Source organism: Sinocyclocheilus rhinocerous, unplaced genomic scaffold, assembly GCF_001515625.1.
Source record: "Sinocyclocheilus rhinocerous isolate Xijiao unplaced genomic scaffold, SAMN03320098_v1.1 scaffold16, whole genome shotgun sequence".
In the NCBI taxonomy this organism is placed as follows: domain Eukaryota; kingdom Metazoa; phylum Chordata; class Actinopteri; order Cypriniformes; family Cyprinidae; genus Sinocyclocheilus; species Sinocyclocheilus rhinocerous.
The window spans coordinates 108,388-127,016 of NW_015632035.1; the positions used below are offsets into that span (position 1 = coordinate 108,388).

Below are 18,629 nucleotides of genomic sequence, written 5' to 3' on the forward strand. Positions count from 1 at the left end.
ATTTGCAGACAAAAAATGCAATGCTACATTATATACTAATGACAAAAATAATCCAGTCTCTAGGAAGAACAATGGCATCTTTAAATGCAATTTGTCAGCCTTAGTAGTAAATTCAAACATTTTATAAAAAAAAACAAAAAACAATCGGTTTTAACTGCAGGTAACGCAGTCATTAACATTTCAATTAATTGTCAAATGAATTAAAAAAAGGTAAAGAATAATGATTTCAGATGCAATGCTACATTATATACTAATGACAAAAATAATCCAGTCTCTAGGAAGAACAATGCCATCTTTAAATGCAATTTGTCAGCCTTAGTAGTAAATTCAAACATTTTATAAAAAAAAACAAAAAACAATCGGTTTTAACTGCAGGTAACGCAGTCATTAACATTTCAATTAATTGTCAAATGAATTAAAAAAAGGTAAAGAATAATGATTTCAGAATATAGTTTACAATTCCAATAGGTTGTTGGTGCTGAAGGCCCAGTCAAGCTTAAAGAGAGAGAGAGAAAAAAAACATTCATATTTTTTGTTAAGATTCATATGGCACATATGCACTATTAGGACATAAAAAAAAAAAACCAAAAAAAAAACTAAAGTCTATGTACCACTACTGATTGTCCATGACTTGGGACTCTATTAGAAGGTGTTTGAACACAACATTAGGATAATCATGGAAAAATCCCTTATAACCAGTCTCAGGATAAATAAAGGCCTTTGTGATTCCACTTAAAAATAAAAACACTTACCACTGCTGCTCAGGACCATCAAAGATGTCAGGATTGTGTCCTTCATCACATCATCTGTGCTTCTGGTTTAGGATTCTATTACAACAAACAAATCTACAGTTACAAGCCCAATTTTATTTTAATGTAATTTTGCCAATGCCTTTCCACTACATTTCAGATGTTGCTTAATATTACATAAATCTAAAATTTACCCAACAACGCTTCAGTCAGCAAGTTGGATCCAAGACTCTTGGTTGATCTGGTGCTCAGTTTGTTGGCCTGGTTTTCATTATAGTGGTGAATGATGTTCCTCATTTGAAACAGATGTGTTGACGGCAAAGACATGTTCAAAAAGTAGTCGTTCTTCTTCATTTGAGCAAACAGTTGCTCTGAAATCTGACTACTGGCTCTGTCAGCCAGCTGAGGCACGAGGGTGAGCTTCCTCAGAACATCTCCATCTGTGCTGCCTTCATGAGAACGGTCACAAAGTACGTAATGGTCAGCTGAACCCGTCACTGGGTGTCCGTGAGGATCTGTCCCTCTGGCTTTTTCATCCAGCCAGGGCAGAGACACTTTCAGCTGTCCACATCTGGCCAGTTCTTTGTTAGCTTGAGTGGGTTCCATCAGGCAGCCTTCAAATGGAGAGATGGGTAACTTTTCTGGTGCCCTTAGATTGGTGTGTTTTGCAAGAGCCTGTGCAAAGTCATAAATTATGACATTAGGCATATGATGCCATGATAATAGCAAATCTGCAAAATCTTGAGGGCTCTCAGCTCGGAGATTGAATTTTAGGCTGTAAACAATTCCACAGGGGCACATAATGACTCCCCAGCCTCCTAATAAAAGACAGAACAACACAAAAGAGAGAAGAAAAAACAACAACAATTTAATAGGTTAATGACAAACTGAAAAAGGAAATGGAAATTTCTTCTAATATTTAAATCTAAATCTTGTATTAAAAATACTTTTGAAATATTTTAAAATACACTTAAGCTTGGAGTATGATTTTTCTTTAAAATATTTTATATTTAATATGCACTAAATTGATCAAAAGTGATGAAACATTGTATAAGGCTACAATAGATTTCTATTTTGTACTATTAATAAAAGAATCCTGAAAAAAAAAAAAGAAATACAAATTACAGTTTTCACAAAAATATTAAGCGACAACTGTTTTTAACATTAATAATAAGAAATGTTTCTTGAGAACCAATTCAGCTTTGCCGTCACAGGAATAAATTACATTATAAAGTGCATTTAAACAGAAAAGTTTTTTTTATTGTAATATTTCACAATATTAGTGTTTTATTGAATTTATAATCAAATTAATGCAGTCTGTGAGAGTGAGAATAAGAGACTTTCAAAATCAAAAACAAAACAAAAATCGTTCTGGCCCAAACTTTTGGACATGCATTCTTTAGAAAGTAAAAAGTGCTTTTACAAAAGCTATGAATTACTAATTCATAAATATTTTTGGGGGAAATAATATTTTTTAACTAGGTTTGCCTTGTCATTAAAAGGTCAACATCTCTGCATGTTGTTCACACCTACTGACTTTGATTTGGCAAATAAACTTTCATGTTAGAAGCACTAATTAATTCCACAATACCACACATTTACAGGAATAGAGTTAAAACAGTAGAGTAAAAATTAAACTCACCAGAGGCACTCCAGATTTTTGAATAGATTTTGTCATATGTTTGCTTGGATTTCAATTCATTGTACAATCTAAGAAGGAGACCGCTGCGAGATCCAGTGGAGTCCACATCACATTCAATGCATAAAGTTCGAATCACGTCATCCTATCAAAACCAATATTATTTCACAAATGTTCATTTGAATGCAATTATTCAAAGCCATTGAAAGTGTTGTTCTACTAATAAAGCAAACCTTCTGTTTGAAAAGTTCTTCTCCGAGTCTTTCCTCTGTAACTGTCATTTGTAAAATCTCTGATGAAGTGTGGACTTTCTCAAACTCTGTGTTTAGCACAGTGTCTGAGTGACGTGTGTTTTTGCCAATCCAAGGAGCCCAGAAGTGATAACTTGGCGGTACTGCAAATGGATTGTGTTCGCCATCTAAAACAGCAGAAGAAGAAAAAAAAAATTCGAAGATGCATTCTTTCCAAAAGTTTACTATATAGTGTAATATGCACTATATGCATGTACTCGCAACAAATCCTCGACAGGTCATCTCTTTGGACAGTGACTCCCAGAACTCTTCCAGACTGACCTCCCCTTTAAAATTCTCTGGAGGCTTTTCAATGTCATTTTCTGAAAACATAACATGAGTATTTTACTATGACAAGAACAACATGTCAAAAAAGTATTAAAGGATTAAACTGGCAAATGAACAGCAGCATTACAATTTTTATACCTGCTAATGGAGAAGCAGTCTGTTTGTGTACACCCATGAGTACCACCGGAGGATGATCGCCACAGGTGGGGCATGAATACTTGTATTCATGATCTGTGAGGGCTTCAAACTGCAAATAAGCATCCAGCATTGTGTCTGGAGGTGGAAACTCCACTCCTGTCGTGAGTTGTAAAAACTCAACTGCTCTGCTCACTGAAGCATGGACCTAGCGAAAATATTGGTTGATAGTGATACAGTGTTAATTTTGACAGCAAATTTTGATGTAGTTTTACTCACAGTCTTTTGAAAACTAGTATTAGATTTAGTCATATTTTAGTCACCTGAATTGTTTTTAGTTTTAGTCGACTAAATATAATAAGATTTATAAATGTAAATGTAGTCGGCTAAAATCTAATGGGTTTAGTTACAGTGCATTTATTAAGCATTTCTCTAAAATTCCCAAACTCATTATATAGGTTTGATATTAAGGTTTTATCATGATAGACACCAATTTAACTGTGGTGACACAACATGATTTTATGTTAAAATTAAATAAAACCATGTCTCATAAAGAACAAGAACATGGTTTTCTTTTTAATGAAATACCAATGGTTATATAGGCTAATTATGCATTCTTTATAGCAACTTGTTAACCATATTCTTCATTCTTTCAAGCAGACATATTCATTTCCATAAATAAATTTTGATTAATCTTTAGGGCTACTAAAGTTTTTCAGTCAAGAGCAGTGCGTGATTTTCTGTCTTTCTTTTGTTGCTTGATTAACATCAATGACTCGGACAATAGCAACTAGATTAGGCTGCTGTCCCTTTAAAACCGGATGCACAGCTGCAATGGATGCAATGTACTGATACACATTCTCCCTGCTGTTTACGTTCACTTAAGACGTAGTCAACTGTGTTTACGTGAATACTTGTCAAAACTGACAATTCGACATCATTTTGTGTGTAATTGTGAGACGCGCTTTCTGTGCGTGTATGCTTCAGTGTCTGCGCTCAGAAAACCGGACCGAATTGAGTTCTCTGATTCTTGTCATTACTGTAAAATGGATTATGTAATATTTAATATAAAAATTAGGGCTGTCAAATTAGGGCTGGGCGATATAGTTAAAAAATGTATCAACGATATAATGTTTCATATCATTCGGTATCGATAATTATTTACATTTTTTATAACCTTTTTTAAAACAAAAAGCAATAGAACATTTTTTATTTATTTATAAATTAACAATTTATTGAGACAAACAACAAGTTATTTTTTTTAACAATCAAACACAATAAAAATTAAACAAATATGTAATTTCTAATGTTTTATATGCAGATTAAATAGATTTTTATTGTATAGGTCTAATTGTCTCCTGAGGCCACACGTCTAAATTAACTCATAAAAATCTAATATAATTTCATAAATTGTATAAACAATTATGAACAAAACAGCATCATGTATTTATGCGTTGCTTAATCCAAAGAGCCGAAGCGCCATTCAGTGTACCATCGATAAATATCGATATCGTTTTATCGCCCAGGCCTATGTTAGCTTATGTCCCGCTGGTTCATATGTACGCATCTAACCTCCTAACTATGCAGCAGATTCGTTCTGAATGAATCTCTTCCCAAATCGCCCCTCCCTAACATTTTCGTCTCATTTTTATTCGTTGACTAAAATGTCAATAGATTTACGTCACAGTTTTTGTCATTCAAAAAGAGTTTTAGTTCGTTATCGTCTCGTTGTCGTCGGTGAAAAAAATGTCATTGATGAAAATGACGAAAATTATTCGTCAACGAAATTAACACTGTAGTGGTATTTAACATTTAAAAATAGCATTTGACAACTCAACACATTCATGGATCACTGACAAAAGTATTAATGATAAGGAATAATCTATTTAAAAAAAAAACTTAGAAATGTTCTTAGAAATGTACTCTTTGTATACCTTGTGAAAAAGAAGTACACTTTAACATACTTTTGAAAAAAGTATATACTGAAGTGTGAAGTGATTGTAATATTTTCAGACAATTGATTGCATGTTATTTACAATTAAATAAAAATGTATTATAGTTACATTTTATATTAAATGCTAGTTAGTTAAAGTTAAAAGTGCTCTTTTGACCCACTAAAGTCCATCTTTATATGTAATTTTATAACTCTTTCTGTTGTCTTTGTAATAGGGTTTAAAGTGTAGTGCCAAATGGTAAACTAAAATGTCATGCATCTAAATATATTTTCTAATTACACATTTTTAATGATAATTACAATTTAGTACATTTAAAATATATAAACTTTAAATGTATTATCAAATCACTTGTGCTTCAGTATGTTAGTCAACACATTAAAAAAAAAATTTCATGCATGAGAAAAGATGATTAAAACAATTATTTAAAATGTACTTTAAAGTAAAACTCTTAATTTGATATTATTACTGTACCTAATTGTGTTAGGAAAGTCATGAAAGTGAACTCTCTTAGAGTACACCTTAAAGGCCTTTTACCAGTGTTCGAACTATACCGTGGACTTTGGGGGAGCCCACTTGCTTTTTTTTATAATGGGGGGTGGGGTGGGTGGGTGTTCGTGCGCTTGCGCGTGCCACTGACTGACTGTATGCACTACTTGCTTTATGCAAGCACTATATAGGATAAATCACTATACAGGATTTACCCTATTATACTTTATCGACACTTCAATTAGGCCTAAGACATCGAGAGTCACGCAGACCTGTAACAACCCAGCCACAGCACATAATTGCGAATAACATGCCTTACCTTAACACAGAATCGACCACAGAGTCCAACGTTTATATTTTTTCTACGAATATTTGAGTTAACGTACTAAACATGAGTGGAATTTGCAGGGTTTTATCATGTTGTGTTCATATTATTTTGAGAAGCTTTTACATAATTTTCAACAGAGTTTAAATTTAATGACTAAAAATGTCATGTGATGTATCCAAGTAAAAAAAACTGATATTATAATTATTGATTATAATAGATATTGAATTATTATATCATTTTTTTCTGCTTGTTGTCAGTTGGAACATACAACTTTGAATTGGCCAAAAAAAGGTTAAAATATAAACCAGTTTTGCTTAATATTTTTAAAGAAATAATAATAAAAGATTGTCAAACTACTTAAAGGGGTCATCGGATGCAAAATTCGCTTTTACATGTTGTTGAACATAAATGTATGTTGGCAGTGTGTGTACACATCCAACCTATAATGATAAAAATCCACCCAGTGCTTTAAAAAAAAATCCCCAATAAGAATGATCACTTTCTCAGATCAGGCTGTTCTGAGATTCTTGGCAGAGGGACGTAGTTCTGCACAGGCCCCTCCCACAATTGTTGATTGACACTGCCGTTTTAGCACAGACCTGCCCTAAGTGAGCTGGAAACAATCCGCCATTGTTTCGACGACGGAGCAGGTGCAGACAAGATTGTCTCCGAAGCGATTGAGGTGTTTTGTTGTTGGATGTAATAATGAACATAGCAGTCGTCATTTACTCCCGACATCTAAGCCGCCGAAGACGCAGGGGATTACATTTGTCTTTGAAGGGAATGCGCCCCCGATCTGCCTAAATGCGTTTATATTCGCGCGAATCATTCACGATCCAGCCTCACCTACAGAAGAAGTGAGTCTAAGGTTTTTTTTTAATGAATCTTTGCAAATCACCTTTCCTAATAATGTGCTAGTTAGCAAGTTCCGTGGCTAAAGTAAACAGTATCATGAGAATGGCTCGTCACCACACAGAAGAGAGGGGCGGGGTGAGCAGAGCTCATTAGCATTTACAGGAACATGGACTAAAACGGCGTGCTAAAAACAGAGCTGATTTTGACAGGGTAAAAAGGGTGTTGTTTTACACTACCATTGAGGAATTTAAACCAAAGTATGTTATAGACTTTTCATTAAGACCCTAAAGAATCATAAAAAATGGGCATCTGATGACCCCTTTAAGGTTTTATTTTCAGGAATCTCTTAATGAGGCTTTTTTCGTTATGACAGTTGCTCCACCTTGTTGTTTTTAACTTTAATATATATATATTAGAATAAATTAATATATAAGATGAAAAAATTGTTTCATGCCACTGACCCTCATATAATCAAGCTGAAGTTTGCTACCTGCAGAAGGTTTCTCAATGTTAAACATAAGGGGATGTCAAGGATGATGTGATCATTGAAGTTATGGAGACGATCTTTCCACTCTTGATACCGATAAAACATCCCACACTGCGGGCACTGCTTACAGTAGGTGGTGACATCTATCAATTAAAACAAGTATACATCACAAAACATTGTAGCTGAATAGCACAAAAGCATACAGACAATATAATCTACCTTTAATAATGCACCAATTGGTCAGGATTTTGGCGTTCTGTGTAATTAGCATAGGATCGCTGAGGAGCACATCCCCTGGACATTCCTGACACACGGTTTCACTTGGACAAAGGTTTTGTGGGTAATCTTTGCATGGCGATGGCACCCGCATATCTTCAGGAAGAACAGCTGGTATCTTCTTGTTCTGAAGAATGTAATTCACCATATACTTCAATCCCAGACCTTTCGGTGGATAAACATGATGGTTGTCTGTAATGTCCTCTTCTTCTGAATGTGGCTTATCTGGCGATCCCTCAGTTCTGAAAAGCTCTCGCTGCGTTTGAAACAGATGCCATTTGGCGACATATTTGTGCAGACATGAACGTCGCAGTTTGGTACAAGGACAGTACCAAGAGTCTAAATTTGTGTTATATACAACCATGACACGACCTAAACGACTATAAGACGATACATTGGGTTCAAAAACTGAAATGAACTTTTTTGCTGACGAGATCCCAATCGAGGTGTGAACAGAAAGCGGTACACAGCTACTATTAGCAAGCTGTTGCAGAGCGAGGCATTCTTTTTTCTTTTTCTCGCTGAACCATTTTCCTCTCACCATCTCGGTTAAAATGTCTTCCTCCAGCAAGACTTGTTCAACCAAAGACTTGCAAAAGCTCGCTGCACTGATATGCATGCACTGGTACGATGTGATGCCGCTCCTCTGCGCAACATCTATGTTAATCTGGCACTCATTCGATTCGCAGAGGATTCTGTTGTTTTCTCCCAATGTCTGGTATTGGACGTGAAGCGGGATGCCGTGGCCTTTTACGACTTTGAGAACTGCAAATATCCCATTTGTCTCATCTATACATTGGCTTGTAAGCTGAAATGTCTCACCGATGTCCAATATCGACTGATCTGTGTGTTTGCGCTCCATATGTTTTGGTAGGTTGTTTTTATTGATGAGTATGTTGCACGATGGGCATCTTTTTTTAATAACAGGCCGCACGCGATACTTTCCTGCTGCTGTGGTGGTTGATGGTGTGTCTGTGATCGTCAGAGTGGTCATATCCGTATTGGTGTTTGGCGGTGTGTATGGGATTGAAGGAACGGACTCTGCTGTATCGATGACTGATGGTGTGTTTATAACTGTCGGAGAGGTCACTGGCGTACTGGTGCTTGACAGCGTTTTTGTGGCGGATTCGGAATTCGGATTATGTTTACAGACTTCTAAATGGTTTTTAAAATCGCCTCTTCTAAGAATTGTTGTTGGACAGTACATGCAGTGGTAATGGAGTGATGCTCTACAGCCCAGTCCACATCTGTGAATAATGAAATCTTAAAAAACAAAAAAAACCTGCATATTAGTAAAATATATTTATGCTACACATAATAATAATATATTAAAATGCACGTGTAAAGAAAATGTTTATACCTCCATGGACAACTGCTTTGTTACAGTGGCTTTTCAAGTGTAATTTGACTTTGTCTGGTCTGCTGGGCTTAAATATACTGGTCATACAAAAGGGACAATGAAAATTGTTGCAGCATTTTGTGCATCTCTCCAACGGAGGAAATTTTTGATCTTTCTGAATGGTAATATGTCTCTGCAAAGGAAAGAAAAACAGAGTTAAGACTACATAGCTAGGTGTTCTAATCAGGCACTGAATAGAGCACCCATTAAAGAGATAGTTACTCAAAAATGAAAATTCTGTCATCACTCAGCCTCACGTGTTTCCCATAATCCATAATATTTTTATTTCTCTTGAATGGTTAACACAAATGAAGATATTGTTAATGTAGGTAATGAAGGTAATCAAAACTTTGATGCTTCAAAAGTTCATAAAGAGATTGAATCAAGCGTTTTAATCGCAGTTTTCTGAAGAGACACAAATGCTTTATATCAGGGGTGGCGAACGTCAGTCCTGGAGAGCCGCAGCCCTGCAGAGTTTTGCTTCAACCCTAATCAAACACACCTGAACAAGATAATCAAGGTCTGAAGGGTTACTAGAAAGCTACAGGCAGGTGAGTTTTAATTTGGGTTGGAGCTGAACTCTGCAGGGCTGCGGCTCTCCAGGACCGGAGTTCACCACCTCTGCTTTATATGATGAACAGATTTCATTTAGGCTTTTATTTACATTTAAACATTAATCATTTACATTACATTTACATTTAGTCATTTAGCAGACGCTTTTTAGATTGAATAGAAAAAATAGAAAGCTAGTTTTTTGTTTTGTTTTATTTTAATAAAAAAAAGATACATATAAAGTAGAATTAAAATAGAATAGAAAGTGCTAGAGTTAGAGGGTCAAATAAAGGTGGAACAGATGTGTTTTTAGTTGTTTCTTGAAGATGGTTAAGGACTCAGCTTAATCAATGCACATACATAGAGCAAGAGCACAGAATATGTAAGAAGCTCAAACATGTTCCTGTCACATGTGAGAATGTATATGCACTGATCAATATTTATATGTGAACGAATGGACTTTAAAATGGAATGGCAGAAATCATTCAAGTTTCATGAAAAATCTTCATCTGTGTTTTAAAGATAAATTACAGTTTTTTTTTCTTCTTTTTGGTTTGGAACGACATAAGGGTGAGTAAATGGTGACAGAAGTTTTATTTTTGGATGAACTATTTCTTTAAAAGGTCTGTCACACCAGGCCGTGGTACTTGTTTTCTTTCTTTCTTTTTTTAGATTGAGTTATTAACATCTCATACATGATCTATTTATCTTTTTCAGCAGCAAAGACGCCTTAATAGCTTTAAGATTGTTCTGTATTGAGATTAAATAATCATAAAAGATCTTTAAATCAGAGGAAAACAGTCAAACATTTGGTACAGTTGACATGTATTTTGCTTTGTGTAGGGTATATGATATTAATTTTATTTACATATTCACATTTAATTTACAGTAATTTACATCCGCAGTCCCTAGGCAGGTGCATACAAAAACAGAATTTATTAGGAATTACATATTTATTTATATCTGACAGTTTATGAACAAAAAAGGAATAATCATATTTCCACTTCATGACAGCATTAGGAAAAACACTTTTTTTTCTGTGGTTAAAATCTTTCCAATATAAAAGTTAAAGGGGTCATATGATGCTGCTAAAAAGAACATTATTTTGTGTATTTGGTGTAATGAAATGTGTTTATCCTTGATGAAAAGGCCACCGATAGTGAGATTGGGATTGGTTAGACAACCAATTACAGGTTTATACATCTTTTCATCTTTGTTGATGAAAAGGCTAGTCTTATCTAATTTCCAATCCACACATCTAAAGCTTGTTAAAAATTGGATAACTTAATGGGCAGTTTGGTGCATTTAAAATCACAGTAAAAATTGAGACATTTACTGAAAATTAAGTTGAGGATTAAGAACCACGCAGAATTATTCTCACCGAGAAAGTGCTATATCCAATTAATTTTTATAGATATTAATAGTGATAAAATCTAAAGCATTTAACCGTTACATTTGTCATTAACCGTCATTAACTAGCGATAGTTGATTACCCCGTAACCATGTAACGACTATAAAGACTTTAGTGTTTGATTCATTTCATTACTTTGTTAACTTGCATAACTTTGCAGCCACACACACACACACACACACACACACACACAGAGAGAGAGAGAGAGAGAGAGAGAGAGAGACGCACGCGTATGCATTGCAAGAGATGTAGGAGGTGTTAAGAAGCTTTGAAAAAAAAAAACACATTTACAACAGGACCTGCAACGAAACCAGTTTAATATAATCAAGACGGATTCATTTCCGTGATTCCGCACTGGTCGCGTAGGCTACAAATCAGCACACAACCGCAATCCCCAGGCCACCTTTTCCAGCAAACCCGGTTGTGCACCAAAAGTGCTGGTGTTTACCGATAATGTTAAAACGAATAAAACATCACAAAGGCACCAACTTACCGTCGTCCTCGCCATAATTCTGTGCTATTTAGATACTCTGTCCGGAGACCGCTGGCCCAGTCCTGCTGTCCTGAACTTACTGCAAAATGGCTGCAATGTTTATTCTTCTTCTTCTTCTTCCTCTTTTTTATTTTATTGGCAACCGCACTTAACAGTGCATTACTGCCATCATCAGGTAGCTTGGATCAGGCTGCAATATTTCGTCGTTTCCGGTGTCTTCATGCTCAGCCCCCCGCAGAACCCTTACGTCAGAGGCGTCTGGCTGCTTGGCAACCAGATCAGAAGCCAACAACACAAGTAGAACATATCATATACGGGTGAGTGTTTAATGTTACTGACATATGTCTTCTCTTCTGCTTTAATACGTTTAATGGTGAAAATGTTTGAAAAGTTTTTGCAGACTCCGTCATTAGTTGTATAACTTCAGAAGCGGCGCTTTTGAAATAGAAGTGTAGGCTACTCCTAACGTTAATTGCGAATAACATACAACGGAGTGTTGGAAAATACTGCTTTTTGTTTGCACTTTAGTATGGGTTGTCATCTTACCCTACTATTTTATGAATTATATGACTATGTTTGAACAGCACATGAAATGATTCTTATCTTAAGAATAAGAAAAAAAAAGCCTACTAACATACTTGCCCATATTATTTATATGGCGCAAATAGTTAGAGTAGTATACTAACGTTAGTATGCTATTCCGAATTCGGACACTCTAGCCTCACAACCAGAGAAAACAAACATTTGAATTTGTATTTGGACTCAAAAGATAGTAGTTACTGAGAAAAACATATTTTGACAATTCCCCATGTGTGACAACTAATAACTAAAATATCCTTAATTTATCATTTTGTTTATTCTACGTTGTACTACATTAGGATTTTAGCATGTGCACTACACTTACATGGTGCTTGTTCCAAAAGTCAGCTAAGACTGCATTTTTTGGTGTCCTGTTGCTTTGCCTCAGGTCCCATGGTTATTTTAATTTATTTATTCCCCCCCCCCGGGAGGTGAAGACCATGCGTCGCTCAGCTGCCAAATCACGGGGCGATAAAAGCCGCACTGATTCTGTCCCAGGTAATGCTGCTTCGGTCCAGCCTGTTGAGACCGTGGACATTGTCCCAGGCCGCCTTACAGAGTCCACCTGGACCAGCATGCTCTCCCAGGAGGAGGGTGAGGAGGTGGTGGTGGATATCATAGCAGAACTGATGGAAGAAGTGATGGACAGATGCTATCAGGTGTATCTGCAAAGACAGGTGAGAAGAAAATTCACAGAATTTTTGATAATATGTCTATTTATATAGCACTTGCTTTGTAAAAGTTCAATTCCATATGCTTGTATGCTAGTTTTGGCTATTTTATTTATTCATAGGATGGGTTATACCATGTTATGGTTAAACAGGCTACAGAGTGTAATCATCTAGAGTCTAGACAATACACCAGTGTTATTTTAGTATCATTGTGATATTATTATAGTTTTTATTAATATTTTTTAATATATTAATATATTTTATTCTATTTTAATTTTAATTTTAAAGTTTTAGTCATTTTGTTGAGTCTGTTTTATTATTTATTTATTTATTTTTAAATAAATATGACTGCATATTTATAACTTTTATTTCAGTTATAGTTTGTTTAGTTAGCTGTGATGGATTGAAGTGTTGTTTAACAACATACCAATATTTCAGCTGACGAAACATCTTTCCAAAAGACTTTAACTACACAAAAACTCCATAAAACAACATTTAAAGTTGTGAGTTTTGACAATTACATGATCTAGGACTTTTTTACAGCACAGGCCATTGTAAAGACTGTAAGCCTATCCCTCACAGCCTCATTTTCATCCATGTAAAATTCAATATGGCGTCTAACCAGATTAAGGTCTGAATATGAATAGTTTACTTACAATGGAAAAGTTCTGAGGCATTCATTTAGCTCATACACAAACTTTCTATCTTCCAACCAGTTGATACCCTTCTCTGTGTGGTGGGCACAAAATAACCTGGTGGAGACGCTAGAATGTCTGATCCTGAGGAGAGATGAAGGGGATGATTCAGAACATGAACTCTTTTGGCAAGAGGATCAAGAGCCCCAGCCCTGTGCGATTGATTCTTGGGCTGAAGGATCTGTACCTGTGCTTCATGCTGCTCTGGAATAGCACAAGGTAAGAAAAGGTGGGATGTAGAAAGTAGGGGGTCAGGGCAGTGAAATTCTGACTTTAAGATGACTTTCTTAACATGTTATATTTTAGGTCTGACATCCCAAACAGCCTGAAGTGAGAAGACTGGTGGACCGGACAGAGGTTTGTTATAACTGAAACCAAAATCCTGTTGCTCACAAACTGTCATTTGTTAACCCAGAAATTAAATTAAATATTTATATTAATATGTCATAATTTATTTTATATCTAATAAATAATTTCTGAAGGATCATGTGGCACTGAAGACTGGAGTAATGATGCTGAAAATTCAGCTTTGCGTCACAGGAATAAATGACATTTTAAAGTATATTAAAATAGAAAACTGTTTTGAATAATATCAACAAAATACAAACTTCAAAGATTATTCTGGTAGGTACTGACTATACATAAATGTCTCAACAGAACTACTCCACCTTCAACCTGCTACCGCTCAATGCCAATAGAGTGATGATACCGAATTATTCACGAAAACTAAAGAAAATCTGACTTCCTTAAAACTCAGTCCAAACATAAGCAAAGGAACTCAAAAGAAGCAAGTCTCTGATCCTCTTACGGTATAATTGCCTCTATTGCTTGCCAAGTTTAGTCCTAATTCACTTAAGAACTAAAAATATAATTTCACGGGTGTCTCAGCCTCAAAACACTGACTCAAACACAGTTTGGGCCTGAGGTGAGGAAACAGTGATGCCATGAGCTCCAAAAACTCATGAACTGATGTTGTAGCCCTTAGGCCACAGCTGGTAACAGACCAGAACAGAGTGAACCAAGGCTGAAAAAAAAAAATCTTTAAAAAGTCATCTTACCCTACTATAAAATATGAAAAAATAAATTAATAACATGTACTGGAGCATCCCTCTGCAAACAATGTAAAGACATTTCTTACTGCACTATTTTGTATTGAGTAAATCAGTGCCTTGCCTGCATTTTTCTGTGACTGTTGTGGCAGTAATAAACATTTAGACCTAATTCATCTTCGACATCTGTCTTTTATTCATACCTGCAATTCAATGAATAATTTAATGAATCCACACAATATTATTAATAATATTAACTTAATTTGGTGGTATGCCAAAGTAATTTAATTAAGTTTTTGTTTGCATAGTGTTGGTTTTTTTTTCCGTCCAGCCAAAACTACACTGTTAAAAAAAAAGAAAAAAGTACTGGTCATTTTCTGCCAGGATATTATCCATTAATTTTATAGACATATCTGTTAACCCTAAAACTTAATGCAGTGCAAAATAAAACACAGGTAAAACAATTAGAAAATTTCTTAATATTACTACTGTACATTATGCCCTATTTTTATGGATTTTGACTGTCCACACTAATCCAGAAAAAGTATATAATGCACCATCACCCAAGCACTTTTCTGTTTTAATGAGCAATTCTGTATCCGTTTCTATTCATGATACTGACTCTTGTCTATTGTACTTAAAGGGGTCATATGATGTTGCTAAAAAGAACATTATTTTGTGTATTTGATGTAATGAAATGTGTTTATGCGGGAACGGCCGGGGGCTTGAGAAAGACACGGCCGGTGGATTCGACGAAGGAGCTGCCGGTGGGCTTGCAGCAACCACATGTGACGACCCCGGGCTGGACTCCGCTTCGTCCACAGTGAAAGCCGATCCGGCGATCCACAGCACGAAGCTGATGTATTTCCTCAGCGAACTCAGCATGACGAAGCAGATATCGTCCTCTTTTGGAAGGCCAAACAAAGTAGTTTCGCTTTCACAACAAAACACACAGCGCCTTCATGATATGCACCAAGAGCTTGTAACACTCCAAAGAGAAAGGAAAAATTGAAATCGCATCATATGACCCCTTTAAAGTAGACATGTAATCCAATCAACATGAACAACAGTTGTCATGGGAACCTCACTGGAACTCAGGGAAACTAAGTCACTGTGGTTTCATGTGTTTTTATATACAGGCTTCTATAAAAAGATAAAAATATATTCAGGGACTCATGAATATTCAGTAAACAAAATCATATTTATTACATCCTCACACTGTGGTTTAAGAAGTGTGGTGAAATGTATAGGCCTATGTGCAGTGGCGGCTCCAGGATTTTTTTGTTGAGGGTGCTAAGCGGGGCTTAACAGTTCAGAGGGGGTGTGAAAAAACGAATTGAGTGAAATTAATGAACGACTATGTAAGCTTCAGCTATCTAAATAACATGCAAATTCAGCCACCTTGTGTTTTTTATATAGCCTACAGCAACTTCGAAAAAGGCTAATTTTAGATTTTTTTCTGTGGTTTTAAACTTCTCATATGCCACTGTTATTAGTAATATAACTTCTAATGCCAACTGCCAACTATGACACTTTAATAAAATTTATGAACGCACATAGAAAAGAGAGAAAGTGGGATTTTTTCCCCCTTTTTTATGGTTTTATTTTATTTATTTATTTATTTATTTTTAACACATATCTATTTAGTCATTTTTTCTGACCATCAAGTGTCAGTCACTCTCAATGCCAGCTGGCAGGAAAACATGGTAAATTCTAACCATTTTTTTTTTACAACAGATAAAGTGCCGACAATTCATACAACTATTTCCACACAGTGGTGGTATAGCGGACGGGCACGCAGGGCCTATTAATTATATTAATTATATTTATTATAAAAACAGGTCTATTAATTTATATAATGAATTATAGGCCTATAATTAAAATTATTAACACTGCAGTCATCAATGAAAATTAAGGGCAGCTTTATTTCGGCCACAAGACGGGCCACAAGAGAAATATTAAGGGAATAATTTAAGACAGTTATATACCGTTTTCAGCATATGTTGAAGTAGTTTCGTCTCTCGTTGTTTCAGAGAATATGCGGCGTTAATGCAGCGGTAGAAAGCGCCGTCAGTTTTTTTTACTTTCACTTTCTCCGTGGTGAATTTACTGACGTTCACCGGCATAACTCTTGCGCACAGTTTGCGCGTTGTGTTGCTTGACCCCTCCCCCATAATATCAATTGTTTATAGGCCACATATTAGACCTTTTTTTTTTTTTAGGTTTTTAATGTTTATTTTTCAATGTTAATAAAAGTGACACCAAAAAACAGGAACATCATTAGGAAATCCTTGGGGGGCTGTGCCGGGGCTAAGCAAGTTTCTGATGGGGCTATAGCCCCGTCAAGCCCCGCCCTAGCGCCTCCTCTGCCTATGTGCTATAAGTTGTTTTGACACATCTGAAAGAATTATGTACATTTATAGATGGAGCCTATTGCTGCTCCGGTCCCAGAAATTCAGACGACAAGAAAATTGGTTTAATGGTTTCAAAAGCCTTGCTTAGCTAGCCTCAGATCTCATCTAAAATTCCCAGTTTACACCAGTGAGGTTGACATATCAAAAACACTTGCAAAATTAATATTGAATAAAAAAATTTTTTTTGTTGATTAAATTAGATTTCATTCAGGCAACTACTTTAAAATATGTCATGAACATTATTAAAATATCTGAAGATGAATTCAACCAGATCATGTTAGTAAATGTTGCAGCACTTATGTTTTTGCTTTAACTTTGAACTTTTATAAGTCAAGTCAAGTTTATTTGTACAGCGCTTTTCACGATACAAATCATTGCAAAGCAACTTTACAGCAAATTAAGTTTCTACAATATTTAGTGGTAGCTTATCAGTGGTGACTGTCAATTAATGTACATATGGCAGAAATGTACGGAAAAATCAATTTAATCGTTACAGAAGACTTCGCCCCACATGGAACCAGCAGCGATCTATCAGCTCACCACCGAGGTTTCTGCCCAGGCCTCCATAAGCGCTGGACTGGGCCACTGCTGCATGGGAAGGGAGACGGCTGTCATTCCCATCATTTGACTGCTTTCTGAGATGTTTTCGCGAGGTTTTCGAGCATTCAGCGGGCGGAAAGGTGCCTTCTACTCTCGTAAACTCAACTCTGCGGAACAGAACTATGATGTGGGAGATCGGGAACTTCTAGCCATGAAGGCAGCTTTGGAGGAATGGCGTCACTGGTTGGAGGGGGCCAAACTTCCCTTTGTTGTTATTACTGATCACCGCAACCTCGAGTACCTCAGATCGGCCAAACGACTCAATCCACGGCAGGCAAGATGGTCCCTATTTTTCACACGTTTCAATTTCAAGGTAACCTATCGTCCTGGTTATCCCCTGTCTTGACTTATCTTGTGTATTACCTTTGGACTGTTATTACTCGTGTGATTCTCTGCCGCCTGCCCCGACCCTCGCTTTGTTTCTGTTTACTCTCCTGGATTATCCCTGCTGCTCGTGACGCTGTTGATTGATTACTGCCTGTTTAACTCTGCCTTTGATTCAAATAAAAGCTGCAAATGGATCCAAACACCTCTGACTCATCGTTACAATTGAATTGATCAAGAGTGACAGTAAAGACTTTTACATTGCTGTATAGTTGTTTTAATTACTGTTCTTTTGAACTTTCAAAGAATCCTGAAAACATTTATCACAGTTCCCACAGAACTTACATTTTAAAATATATTAAAATAGAAAACATTTATTTTAAATTGCAATGATATTTCATAATATTACTGTTTTGTATTTTTACTGCTTTTACTAAAAACAGTTACAAATCTTACACGCCCCCAAAATTCTCTACAGTTACAAAATTAAGGATGAAAACTATAATAATTATTTAAGAGATTTTATTGCTTTGATGCATTCTTTTATTTGTGGGACAATATCCATATCATTTTTGTTTTTTACTTTACAACAACCTTTGGGGCAAAATGGGGCAAATGTAACATTCCGACCTGTTTTATTAAATCCAATATTATTATAATATTATCAGGTCTTAATGTTTGTAAATAATACAATTATTAATTTATTTATTCATCTTAATTACATATTGTAAATATTTCAGTATTTTAGGCACTATTACTATTGGCACATACATGCATCCATTTCTTATCCCAAAAGATGTTATCAGGGAAAATGTTACAATTGTCCCCAGTCTTCCCTCCTTTCAATCTGTTTTTGCGAACAACAAACAAAACTAACTATAATATACAAGATAATTATTAGTTTTTGAACCATTATGGAGTTGCATAAGCTTTAAACAATTTCATCCACACCAG

General features: G+C 35.7%; 2 protein-coding genes across 4 annotated transcripts; one reads left to right on the top strand and one right to left on the bottom strand.

Moving 5' to 3' along the window:
* Positions 1-417: 417 nt before the first annotated feature.
* On the bottom strand, positions 418-11,431 carry LOC107742114 (uncharacterized). Its single transcript, XM_016554993.1, has 11 exons — positions 11,344-11,431; positions 8,849-9,020; positions 7,432-8,751; positions 7,216-7,355; positions 3,105-3,309; positions 2,897-3,001; positions 2,622-2,806; positions 2,392-2,533; positions 944-1,567; positions 753-827; positions 418-495 (listed from the first exon to the last, which is right to left on the bottom strand). The coding sequence occupies exons 1-10, from the start codon at positions 11,356-11,358 to the stop codon at positions 820-822; spliced, it is 2,916 nt and encodes a 971-aa protein (XP_016410479.1). The 5' UTR covers positions 11,359-11,431; the 3' UTR covers positions 418-495; positions 753-819.
* A 141-nt stretch (positions 11,432-11,572) lies between these two features.
* On the top strand, positions 11,573-14,566 carry c20h2orf81 (chromosome 20 C2orf81 homolog). 3 transcript variants are annotated; one of them, XR_001640282.1, is made up of 5 exons: positions 11,573-11,660; positions 12,311-12,599; positions 13,310-13,507; positions 13,595-13,645; positions 13,946-14,566. XR_001640282.1 is itself a non-coding variant. In XM_016554994.1 (4 exons), exons 2-3 carry the CDS (start codon positions 12,363-12,365, stop codon positions 13,499-13,501), a joined length of 429 nt encoding a protein of 142 aa, XP_016410480.1. In that variant the 5' UTR covers positions 11,573-11,660; positions 12,354-12,362; the 3' UTR covers positions 13,502-13,507; positions 13,595-13,692. The 3 variants fall into 3 exon arrangements, 1 of the variants encoding a protein (XP_016410480.1); XR_001640281.1 differs by having other exon boundaries at positions 12,354-12,599; XM_016554994.1 differs by lacking the exon at positions 13,946-14,566 and having other exon boundaries at positions 12,354-12,599; positions 13,595-13,692.
* Positions 14,567-18,629: the final 4,063 nt, after the last annotated feature.

Coding starts and splice junctions, on each gene's coding strand:
- LOC107742114 (XM_016554993.1), bottom strand. Junction 2,534..2,621: donor AAGAACTTTTCAAACAGAAG/GTTTGCTTTATT, acceptor TGGTTTTGATAG/GATGACGTGATTCGAACTTT. Junction 1,568..2,391: donor AAAAATCTGGAGTGCCTCTG/GTGAGTTTAATT, acceptor GTCTTTTATTAG/GAGGCTGGGGAGTCATTATG.
- c20h2orf81 (XM_016554994.1), top strand. CDS start 12,363: ATGCGTCGCTCAGCTGCCAAATCACGGGGCGATAAAAGCCGCACTGAT. Junction 12,600..13,309: donor AGGTGTATCTGCAAAGACAG/GTGAGAAGAAAA, acceptor TCTTCCAACCAG/TTGATACCCTTCTCTGTGTG.